This window comes from Salmo salar, chromosome ssa26, assembly GCF_905237065.1.
Source record: "Salmo salar chromosome ssa26, Ssal_v3.1, whole genome shotgun sequence".
Classification (NCBI taxonomy): domain Eukaryota; kingdom Metazoa; phylum Chordata; class Actinopteri; order Salmoniformes; family Salmonidae; genus Salmo; species Salmo salar.
The window spans coordinates 36026987-36040000 of record NC_059467.1 but is presented as its reverse complement, the minus strand read 5'-3'; the positions used below and the strand labels follow the sequence as shown (position 1 = coordinate 36040000).

At 45.4% G+C, this 13014-nt stretch overlaps 1 protein-coding gene across 3 annotated transcripts in view; it reads right to left on the bottom strand.

Moving 5' to 3' along the window:
* LOC106591065 (ADAMTS-like protein 3) overlaps positions 1 to 13014 on the bottom strand; it is a 251145-nt gene that overhangs the window by 10232 nt on the left and 227899 nt on the right. For 2 of the 3 annotated variants that reach the window (XM_045708303.1, XM_045708305.1), the window contains 5 exons: positions 10328 to 10455; positions 9110 to 9238; positions 4344 to 4547; positions 3034 to 3195; positions 2560 to 2841 (listed from right to left, as the gene is read on the bottom strand). In XM_045708303.1, coding sequence (XP_045564259.1) covers positions 2560 to 2841; positions 3034 to 3195; positions 4344 to 4547; positions 9110 to 9238; positions 10328 to 10455 — 905 coding nt within the window. The remainder of the gene's footprint in view (positions 1 to 2559; positions 2842 to 3033; positions 3196 to 4343; positions 4548 to 9109; positions 9239 to 10327; positions 10456 to 13014) is intronic. The other variant, XM_045708304.1, reaches the window with a different exon arrangement.

Sequence of the window (13014 nt, the reverse complement as noted above, 5' to 3'; positions counted from 1 at the left end):
CACCCACTAGTACATCCACTGACCCACCCACCACCACAACCACTGACCCATCCACTAGTACACCCACTGACCCACCCACCCACCCACCACCACACTCACCACCACACCCACTGACCCACCCACTAGTACATCCACTGACCCACCCACCACCACACCCACTGACCCACCCACTAGTACACCCACTGACCCACCCACCACCACACCCACTAGTACATCCACTGACCCACCACTACACCCACTAGTACATCCACTGACCCACCCACCACCACACTCACCACCACACCCACTGACCCACCCACTAGAACACCCACTGACCCACCCACCACCACACTCACCACCACAGTCACTGACCCACCCACCACCACACTCACTGACCCACCCACTAGTACATCCACTGACCCACCCACCACCACACTCACTGACCCACCCACTAGTACATCCACTGACCTACCCACCACCACACCCACCACCTCACTCACTGACCCACCCACTAGTACATCCACTGACCCACCCACCACCACACCCACCACCACACTCACTGACCCACCCACTAGTACATCCACTGACCCACCCACCACCACACTCACTGACCCACCCACTAGTACATCCACTGACCCACCCACCACCACACTCACCACCACACTCACTGACCCACCCACTAGTACATCCACTGACCTACCCACCACCACACCCACCACCACACCCACTGACCCATCGACACCAAGTAGAGCAAACCAATTCCTCAATATCCAGTTTGACTTCATACCACAGCATAGCAGTAAAACAAACTATGGTTTGGCCAACACTGGGCCTATCATTTTCATTCAATAATATCACATTACTGTCATTCAAATACTTCCCATTACGACGAATAAAAGGTTGAGGCACAGCTAGCTACAGTACACTGCAGGCCTGTCACAAATGGCACCCTATTCCCTACATAGTGCACAACTTTTGACCAGGGCCTACAGGTAGTAGTGCACTATGGAAAAGGGTGCCATTTGCGACGTAACCTGGGGCTGCTGCATATTTTGAGTCTACTGATAATTGTCCCAGCCCTCTGCCTAAGCTCTTCCAGAGCCCACTAACGTTCAGGACACAGAATGGACAGAAGGGAACTTTAACTAGAAACAACATGGGGTTCAAGAGGTTTTGGCACAGCTTAAAACGATACATGGTTTAGGGCTTAAGTTCACTACCATGCCTGAGACATTGCTTGTATTGACCTGCCGGATTCTTTCTTTCTCCCTCTCTCTCTCCCTGTCTCTCTCTCTCTCTCTCTCCCTCTGTCTCCCTCTTTCTCTGTCTCTCTGTCTCTGTCTCTCTCTTGTCATACTCCTCCACTTCCCTCATGTCTGAATTATAAAAATTCTTCAGAGGAAAGATATGTTCTGATGACTGTGAGTGGTACAAATTCCCATGTTAATTGGGGTCTGGTGATAGCTAACAGCTGTATCCACAGATAGGCTGAGATTGTGTTCCAAACTATACAATATTCCCTACATAGTACAAAAGTAGTGCACTATGTATCCATAGTACGCTGGTCAAAAGTAGCGCACTATGTAGGAAATAGGTTGCCATTTGGGACAAACACTGAAAGTGAGGTTGGACCTGACAGCACAATAGCCATCATGTGTGTGTTTGATCCAGTTATTAAGAACAGGACATAAGTGGAGGGAGAAGGGAGGCTTAACGGAGCTCTACAAAGGGAATGGGTTGATATGTACAATAAGAGCATTAGAAGTCAGTGAATAGACACACCAGTTAAGACACATGCACACACACACGTCAGTTCAGTGTAACATCGGACTGCACACATACCTGTAATTACAATGAATTACCGTAATTTCCGGACTATTAAGCGCACCTGAATATAAGCCGCACCCACTGAATTTAAAAAATATATATATTTTGAACATAAATAAGCCGCACATGTCTATAAGCCGCAGGTGCCTACCGGTACATTGAAACAAATGAACTTTACACAGGCTTTAACGAAACACGGCTTGTAACAAAAATAAATAGGCTTTAACGAAACACGGCTTGTAAATTTTTTTGTTGTTGCAGTAAACAGTAGCCTACCAAGAAAGTCATTGGTCACTATCTTCCTCCTCCTGTGCACTGAAACCTCTGAAGTCATTCCTTCGGTGTCTGAGTTGAATAGCCTCAGAATTTCTTCATCCGATATTGGATCGTTTTCATTGTCGCTCTTGTCACTGTTTGTGACCAAGGAGCTGTAAGAGGTTATTAACCCGTTCGGCAATTTCATTGGTCTAATGAAAGCTTCATGCCGCCAAAAAACTGAGCACGTCACAGAATGTGTTTAAAAAAAAAAAAAATAATAATAATTGAAAGCGGGAAAAATCCATATATTAGCCGCGTCATTGTTTAAGCCGCGAGGTTCAAAGCGTGGGAAAAAAGTTGCGGCTTATAGTCCGGAATTTACGGTACATGGAATGTTATGAGAACTTTGTGGAGTGGGTCTTATTAAATGTTATAAATTATGGCTAGCAGAAAGTTGTGCGTAAACCGCACACGCAGGCACGCACACACACACACCTTCAGCATGGACGTGGATCCAAGCGGACAGCAGCTGTGTGTTGTCGTGGATGGGCGTCTGGCACCGGTAGTGTCCGGAGAACCTTCCCTGCACCTCCAGAACACGACCTCCCACCAGTATACGGTACTGAAGACCCAGACCAGGACCCAGACCCTGATCCTGCCCAGGACCCAGCCTCTGTCCTGGGGCAAGGTCTGGTCCGGTCCAGGTGGACTCCTTCAGAGTGTGGTTCTGGTAGTCCCAACGGACAGGCCCTCTATGGTCTGGAACCACTGGGCATCCTGGAAGGAGAGAGGGAGGCCATTGGTTATTATGAAGGCTTGATGCAGTGTGTGTGTGTGTGTGTGTGTGTGTGTGTGTGTGTGTGTGTGTGTGTGTGTGTGTGTGTGTGTGTGTGTGTGTGTGTGTGTGTGTGTGTGTGTGTGTGTGTGTGTGTGTGTTCATTCATACTTGTGTAAGTGTGTGTGCAGTACCTATGCGTAGCATGTCTCCAGGTCTGATGGTCACAGTGGTTCCCATGCGTGAAGCCATGAGGACTCTCCTCCTGCTCAGCTCCTTGAACTGCTGGGACATTGTAGAACCTCTGCCTGGAGCTGGGTCTGGAGCTGGGCCTGGAGCTGGGTCTGGAGCTGGACCTGTCAATCAATCCATCAATCAATTAATAAATCCATCCGTCAATCAATAATTCACTGGGGCAAGAAATGTGAAACCACAGTCAAATCTAAACAATATGGCAGAATGTTTCTTTCCTCCTCCCCTACCATGTTCTAACTAGGGCCTTCAGGACAGGCTTCAAGTGTTGTCATAGTTTGATTAATCCCTCGTCTCATTTCTGTATTAGTCCTGGTATGAGTCAACATATCATCATGGTGTATTGAGGTTTACAGTAGGTTGTCATCATGTTGTGTGGAGGTTTACAGTAAGATAACATCACATTGTAAGGAGGTTTACAGTAGGTTGTCATCATGTTGTGTGGAGGTTTACAGTAAGATAACATCACATTGTATGGAGGTTTACAGTAGGTTGTCATCATGTTGTGTGGAGGTTTACAGTAACATCACATTGTATGGAGGTTTACAGTAGGTTGTCATCATGTTGTTTGGAAGTTTACAGTAAGATAACATCACATTGTATGGAGGTTTACAGTAGGTTGTCATCATGTTGTTTGGAAGTTTACAGTAAGATAACATCACATTGTATGGAGGTTTACAGTAGGTTGTCATTATGTTGTTTGGAGGTTTACAGTAGGTTATCATCACATTGTATGGAGGTTTATAGTAGGTTATCATCATGTTGTGTGGAGGTTTACAGTAGGTTAGGATATGTTCCAGAGTAACAGACATCATGTAAGAGGAGAAATGTAGACCATGGTCGGTACAGAATACAGAGCATGTTTAGTGAATGTCTGAGTGTTAGACAAATATTTCAGGATAATCGTTCTTGGACCACCCTGGTTTGGTCAGGGTAGCGTGTGTGTGTGTGTGTGTGTGTGTGTGTGTGTGTGTGTGTGTGTGTGTGTGTGTGTGTGTGTGTGTGTGTGTGTGTGTGTGTGTGCGTGCCACAATGAGGTTTGATTAACATTTGAGAGGAGATGGATTTTACCACCGTGATAGCTAGCACAGCGCCAGCCCTATACCTCAGCTGTGTGTGTGTGTGTGTGTGTGTGCGCGCGCGCACGTGTGCGTGTGGGGGCTGCCACAGCACTTGTGTGTAAATCTGTGTATACAGTACACACGCTCGTGTGTGTGTGTATGTACGCTCGTGTGTGTATATGCATGCTCACATGTGTGTGTGAACCCACCGGTGACATGGAGAACAGTGGAAGCGGTGGATTTTCCTATGGGGTTGGCAGCCACGCAGGAGTAGGTGCCTTGGCTCTGGAGAGTGACGTTTTGGAGCCACAGAGAACCAGAAGGCAGGGGTACCTCCACGCTTACATCTAACACACCCTCCTTCCTCTGCCAAGTTACTGTAGGCTGAGGCACACCTGGTAGAGAGAGAGGGGAGAGGAGGGGGAGAGAGAAGAGGTGGAGAGAGAGAGAGAGAGAGACGCAGACAGACGAGAGCACTAGTGTAAGAGACAAGACTGAGGATAACTGATTCAGACATCCCACAAATCACAGAATACTTAACTTTAAACAAATACAAAAACACATAGAATGTCCAACATAGATGAACGCCCTGATGACAGAGAGACTGATTAGACTACTTGAGACTGGTTATTACAGATCACTGGGACAAATCAGAGCACTGGATGCCAATCCTTACGTCTTAACGACTCCCTTCAGACACACACAGTATAGTCCCAAATGGCACCCTATTCCTTATGCAGTGCACTATTTCCGTATGGGCCCTGGTCAAAATGAGTGCACTATATAGAGAATCGGTTACCGTTTGGGACGCAGACCTGAACAGCATGTGCCTATTGGCGTGTACTTGGCTACAGTTATTCAAACGTATTGCTATTGGGTCTGAGCAGCCACGGCCAGACTGTTACTAGACAAGCTCATTCTGTTTTGTCTCACATAGTCAATCTATGAATCAGGACGGGGGTCAATTCCATTTCAATGGCGAAGGTGCATAAAGATGGAGGAATTCAGGTATGAAGTCATTGTTTATAGCACTACCCAAAGAGTTCTTAAACTACGGCGTGCGACATGGTCCAATGTGCCAGTAAATCAGCACAATCTACTTGTTTCGTTTTTTCTGACTGCCGCCATCTTTGGAGCTAGAACTGGGATCATGTTTACTGTGCCAATGCCAATACAAAACATGTGTAATGGAAAGCATTGTACAATATGGCGAACTAAGCAAATTAGGCATTTGTGGTAATTACATGGAGGTCGCCATCTTCATGCGATAGGAATATGGGCTTCCTATAGCATAAAGATGGGCTCATTGTAATGGCTGGAATGTAATTTCCATATATTTGATGTGTTTGATACCGTTCCATTTATTCAAGCCATTACTATGAGCCCGTACTCCTATAGCTCCTCCCACCAGCCTCCACTGAGCAGTACCCCATATCTGCTCCTGTGACCTCTTCTGGTTCATGTGTTGAGAATGGTCTCTACCACATGTTGTATCACCTCCATTCAACTAACTAACCAATACCACGTAACAACTGTCATTTAAGTGATAATGCCTGAGAAGCCGGTGTTTGCAGGATATATTGGCAGGATATATTGCTAGTCTAAAAGAATGGGGAGATAATGTCTACATGCTTTTTTACAGTAGAGATAGAGTTTATAAATTGCCTGGCTGGACTGATAAGACAGTTGACTGTGCAGTGAGTTTGAACAGTAAATAAACATTTCAACGTCATTGTTACGAATGTCGTTGTAATGATGGTCGGACTAAGGTGCAGTGTGGTAGGCGTACATCTCACTTTATTAAATGAACACCGAAAAAAAATAATAAATACAAACGAAACGTAACGTTTAGTAGGGTATAAACAGCACAGTACCAAAACAAGATCCCACAAACTACAGGTGGGAAAAAGCTGCCTAAGTATGATCCCCAATCAGAGACAACGATAGACAGCTGCCTCTGATTGGGAACCATACCCGGCCAACAAAGAAATAGAAAACATACATTGCCCACCCTAGTCACACCCTGACCTAACCAAATAGAGAATAAAAAGGATCTCTAAGGTCAGGGCGTGACAGTACCCCCCCCAAAGGTGCGGACTCCGGCCGCAAACCTGAACCTATAGGGGAGGGTCCGGGTGGGCATCTCCCCTCGGTGGCGGCTCCGGTGAGGGACGCAGACCCCGCTCCGCTCGTGGGTCTGCCAACTTCGGTGGCGCCTCTGGTGCGGGGATCGTCGCCGGAAGCTCCGGACCGTGAATCGTCGCCGGGGACTCCGGACCATAGATCGTCGCCGGGGACTCCGGACCGTAGACCGTCGCCGGGGACTCCGGACCGGGAACCGTCGCCGGGGACTCCGGACAGGGAACCGTCGCCGGGGACTCCGGACCGGGAACCGTCGCCGGGGACTCCTGACAGGGAACCGTCGCCGGGGACTCCGGACAGGGAACCGTCGCCGGGGACTCCGGACAGGGAACCGTCGCCGGAGGCTCCTGACCGCGGAACCGTCGCCGGAGGCTCCTGACCGCGGATCCGTCGCCGGGGACTCCTGACCGCGGATCCGTCGCCGGGGACTCCTGACCACGGATCCGTCGCCGGGGACTCCTGACCGCGGATCGTCGCAGAAGGCTCCGGACCGTAGATCGTCGCAGAAGGCTCCGGACTGGGAACCCCCGCTGGAGGCTCCGGACTGGGAACCCCCGCTGGAGGCTAAGTATGATCCCCAATCAGAGACAACGATAGACAGCTGCCTCTGATTGGGAACCATACCCGGCCAACAAAGAAATAGAAAACATAGATTGCCCACCCTACTCACACCCTGACCTAACCAAATAGAGAATAAAAAGGATCTCTAAGGTCAGGGCGTGACAGTCATAGCCTTAGCCGGTGGTAATTTGTGGAATAGACACTGGCTGGAACGCTGTTTTAACCAATCAGCATCCAGGATTAGACCCACGTGTTGTATAATTATCAGCATACATAGACATATAATGTGGAAATTGAGCAAGTTGAGATGACTAAACTGCTTGGAGTAACCCTAGATTGTAAACTGTCATGGTCAAAACATATTGATGCAGTAGTAGCTAAGATGGGGAGAAGTCTGTCTATAATAAAGCCATGCTCTGCCTTCTTAACAACACTATCAACAAGGCAGGTCCTACAGGCCCTAGTTTTGTCACACCTTGACCACTGTTCAGTCGTGTGGTTACGTGCCACAAAAAATAACTTAGGAAAATTGCAATTGGCTCCGAACAGGGCAGCACAGCTGGCCCTTGGATGTACACAAAGAGATAATATTAATAATATGCATGTGTGTGTGTGTGTGTGTGGTGTGTGTGTGTGTGTGTGTGTGTTTTCTGTAAAGATGTAAGGCCAAAATAAATTAGACTTAAATAACATGTCCTTTCATCTCAGGTGGTTCTCATTAAGGTGATGATGAGGAGGCACATTCCAAATGGCTCCCTATTCTCTATATAGTGCACTACCCTATAGGCCCTGGTTAAAAGTAGGGTGCTATAAAGGGAAGAGGGTGGCATTTAGGATTCAACCCAATAACTATGGTATGGTTGGTCAAGGTTATTGGCTGTCTCCAATAACACCCCGGCCTATCCCCCAATGTCCCATAGTGCGCCACAGCCCAATGTGGGTGTCAGATAGGGCTGTGGTCAAATTGAGTGCCCTATATGGATTCAGAAGTAGTGCACTACATGGGGAATAGGGGGTCAGATAGGGCTCTGGTCTAATACCAGTTCAGATCATAAATGACAAACCTCTCTAGCTAAAAATGCTAAAAGGGATAATTTTCAACAACATATTGCACTATGTTGTGATATTGCATGATGCTGTAGCCAACTGCCAAGCCTCATCACAAACATGACTTCTCAATCAAAGCTCTGCTCTCATTTTATACACATCATTACAGCTGTAACTGAACCAGGAAGTTTAAATCCATGTGTCGACCACTAGAGCCCTGACTGGCATGGTGGCTTTCCACACCATTCACTTTTCAGCTAACTGTGTCTTTCTGTGTGTCTACACCGTAGCTATGATCTGCCACATAACCATATGGATATATAAAACCCATGTTGGCGTATTAGATCGCAGTAGGACTAGGCTGACATTCATTTGTGTTAACCACAGTATATTACTGCCAAAGAGCAGCCAAAACTAGAACTGACCAAGACCAGTGTGGTCAAAATATCCTACTATTTTCACTATACATATGCTGTATAGATACTATTGTATAGATATGCTGTATAGATACAAGTTATTGTTTGAAATACAGTTTCAACACAAGGTATGTCCACTTCATAGCTTGATCATGTCTGCCAGAATGTGCTACCTTACACCAAATATCTATTATTGCTTGAAATTCAATTTAAACACATGGTAGATCATTTTGGAGCATGACAATGTGAACCACAAAATGGAGGGACTGTCTGTCCAGATGAGATCCACATAATTATAATCACTATGGCATGATCCATTCTACACTCTTAGAAAAAAAGGTGATATCTAGAACCTAAAAGGGTTATTTGGCTGTCCCCATAGGAGAACCTTTTGAAGAACCATTTTGGTTCCAAGTAGAACCCTTTTGAGTTCCATGTAGAGCATTTCAATCAATCAAATGTATTTAGAAAGCCGTCTTAACATCAGTCGATGTCACAAAGTGCTATACAGAAACCCAGCCTAAAACCCCAAACAGCAAGCAATGCAGATGTAGAAGCATGGTGGCTATGAAAAACTCCCTAGAAAGGCAGGAACCCTAACACCATAGGAGAACCCTTTGAAGAACCTTTTTTGATTTCCATGTAGAACATTTTACACAGAGGGTCTACATGGAACCCAAAAGAGTTCTACCTGAAACCAAAAAGGGTTCTCCTTTGGGGACAGTTGTAGAACCCTTTAGGATGCATTTTCCTAAGAGTGTATGGGATTTATTTGCTATGGTGAGGCCTACCTGTGACGGGGCAGTCTAGAGTTAGGTTAGCCCCAGGGCGTAGGCTGACCCGTCCCCCCACCACAGCCCTTAGACTGGGGACCTCCTTGTCCGATACATTCCTCCAAGACACAGCTATCACAGGAGGCTCTGTGAAAAACAGACAACAACTACAAATGTTTCCAAGTGGCTCATTTATCCCCCCTCCCCTGTAACTACTGTTTTTTAAGAAATATAAATTACCATTTGCACTTAATTTGTGTCTCTGGGCTGAGTAACATTTTATAATAACTTTCATGAATAAGTATTAATAAATGATTTATAAATAGTGTACATACTATGAATACATGAGAATTTCCACTTGGAGCATTTAATCATTTGCATGCTTATAATGCTTATCAGACCTGGGACATGTTCGTATTCACTAGGAACTAAACGGAAGCAAACTGGCTGAAAACAGGAGGGACTACCTGAACTTGTCCAATAAGAAATGCTTGTTTTCATTTTCCGTTTCCTACGGTGTGCCCTAGCGCTGAGACCCCTAGAGGCGTTGTGTACTATCTCTAGGGAGCGACGCAATCAACCCAGCCGGTAATACACTCATGTCGCCCGGCGACTGGTTCATAAAATAAAACATCCTCCTATCAGGCTACAAAAGCATTGGTTTCCTCCTGAACTACATTTAATGGGGGGCTGCTAGAAAACTATGAGCAGTGTCTTAATAAAACCCATTTCCACCACCATGCTAGGGAGGCTAGCTACTTCTGGACGCTGCGTGCAGCAGGCCGCTGCAACCTGATTGGCTGAACACATGATGGTGGAAATGAGGTTTTATTAAGACTAGTACGCATATTTCCCCCCTTTGTTTCCCGGCTCGCTAGTCACGGGGGGTTAGGAATGTATTGCCGACTACGCTATTTGCGTTGGGACGCCAAAGACCAGACGACGTATACTTTGGCGAACCTTGGGGCTGGGGTGCAATAATGAATATAATAACACGTTGAATTGTCATATAAACCGGATAGGTGCAGTGAAATGTGTTGTTTTACAGGGTCAGCCATAGTAGTACGGTGCACCTGGAGCAAATTAGGTTTAAGTGCCTTGCTAAAGGGCACATCGGCATATTTTTCACCTTGTAGGCTCGGGTATTCAAACCAGTGACCTTTCGGTTACTGGCCCAACGCTCTAACTGCTAGGCTACCTGCCTCCCATATATAACCCAGTTGACTGGGTACTCACCAGCTAACAGCAGCTGTGTAGTCTCTGAGGCTGAACCGTGGATGTTTGAGGCTGTGCACTTGTACACTCCTCTGTCCCCCGGCCCAGGACTAGAGATATGCAGGCCGCCAGAGATATCCCAGTGTACCCTGCAGCAGCAAAGGAACACAAGACATGTATCTCAACCACAGTCATCACTATATGATACAATAAAATACTATACACTTTTTTGGTGTGCAGGAAATTGATTGTATGGAAATTGATTATACACATAATGTGTGGTATATAAAAAAGATAGTGTACATGTTATACATCCAAATTCACGTTAACATGTTATGCATCATAATTCACGTTAACATGTTATACATCCAAATTCACGTTAACATGTTATAGATCATAATTCACGTTAACATGTTATAGATCATAATTCACGTTAACATGTTATACCTCATAATCCACGTTAACATGTTATACCTCATAATTCACGTTAACATGTTATACCTCATAATTCACGTTAACATGTTATACATCAGAATTCACGTTAACATGTTATACATCAGAATTCACGTTAACATGTTATGCATCAGAATTCACGTTAACATGTTATACATCAGAATTCACGTTAACATGTTATACATCAGAATTCACGTTAACATGTTATACATCAGAATTCACGTTAACATGTTATACATCAGAATTCACCTTAACATGTTATACATCCAAATTCACGTTAACATGTTATACATCATAATTCACGTTAACATGTTATACATCATAATTCACGTTAACATGTTATACATCATAATTCACCTTAACATGTTATACATCAGAATTCACGTTAACATGTTATACTTCATTATTCACGTTAACATGTTATACATCATAATTCACTGAAACACTACAGATAGCTTGGCAATACAAGTTTGTTTTAAATAATTCACTATTCTTGACCTTTGTGTCAGGGCTGTCTCATGATTACCATCTCATCCACAAAGCCAGAGTCTAGAACTGTACACCTACTGTATGATCTCTCAGCAGTCACATGACCAGAGTCTAGAACTGTACACCTACTGTATGATCTCTCAGCAGTCACATGACCAGAGTCTAGAACTGTACACCTACTGTATGATCTCTCAGCAGTCACATGACCAAAGTCTAGAACTGTACACCTACTGTATGATCTCTCATCAGTCACATGACCAGAGTCTAGAACTGTACACCTACTGTATGATCTCTCAGCAGTCACATGACCAGAGTTTAGAACTGTACACCTACTGTATGATCTCTCATCAGTCACATGACCAGAGTCTAGAACTGTACACCTACTGTATGATCTCTCAGCAGTCACATGACCAGAGTCTAGAACTGTACACCTACTGTATGATCTCTCATCAGTCACATGACCAGAGTCTAGAACTGTACAGCCTATGATCACTCATCAGTCACATGACCAGAGTCTAGAACTGTACACCCTATGATCTCTCATCAGTCACATGACCAGAGTCTAGAACTGTACAGCCTATGATCTCTCATCAGTCACATGACCAGAGTCTAGAACTGTACAGCCTATGAGCAGTCACATGACCAGAGTCTAGAACTGTACGATCTCTCATCAGTCACATGACCAGAGTCTAGAACTGTATACCTACTGTATGATCTCTCATCAGTCACATGACCAGAGTCTAGAACTGTACAGCCTATGATCTCTCAGCAGTCACATGACATAAAACTATTACAAACAAACTATCTCAGACTGGGTCAAACCCCAGTTAAGACAACAGCTACGTGTGTGTGTATGTAATTGTGTGGGTGTGTTGTGTCTGAGTGTGCGTGCGTATAGCGTGTGTGCATCGTCTGTGTGTGTGTGTGTGTGTGTGCAGACGCTATTAGTGCATGAAATCAGAATAAACGTAAAGTCCTGATATAGTCTAATCAAATTAATCAGCCGATTAAAGATCTAATTTCCTTTAATGATGCTGAACCTCTCTTTCATATTTTCACTGAGTTAATGCACGCATCCCAAATGGCACTCTATTACCCTATGGGCCCTGGTCAAAAGTAGTGTACTACATAGGGAATAGAGTGCCATTTGGGATGCCTAGGTCATGTTTCAGTGAGATGTTGATCTGTGTGATTAGTGGGAGATTGCTACGATCGGCGTGTTTTGTATGTGTTTTAAAGTCTCGGACACACGTGAACGCGCGCACACACACACACACACACACACACACACACACACACACACACACACACGTGTCCTTGCTTGCATGCATGCACAGACCTGCTCATTTGATTGGCAGACACACGTGCATACACACTTGCACGCACACACAGACAGACAGACACACACAGACAGACACACACACTATCTCGGTAAGAGGGCTTCCTTAACCCTGAACTCCCTCTCTGGACAGTCTCTTTTTCTCCTCTCTGGAGGGACTGGTCCTCTTCCCATGCTCTGAGCTGTCCTTCCTCTCCGGCCGCTAAACTATTCCTCAAGGCCAATAAGTCTGTCTGAGCTTCCCTTGGCTCTGGAACAAACACCACCAATCCAGGACAGAGGAGCAACACAATGTCTACTTGATTCCTGGGCCGTATTCATAAAGCATCTCACAGTAGGAGTGCTGATCGAGATTCAGTTTAGCATTTTAGATCATAAGGAATATAATTTAATGGACAGGGAAGACCTGATCTTAGATCAGCACTTC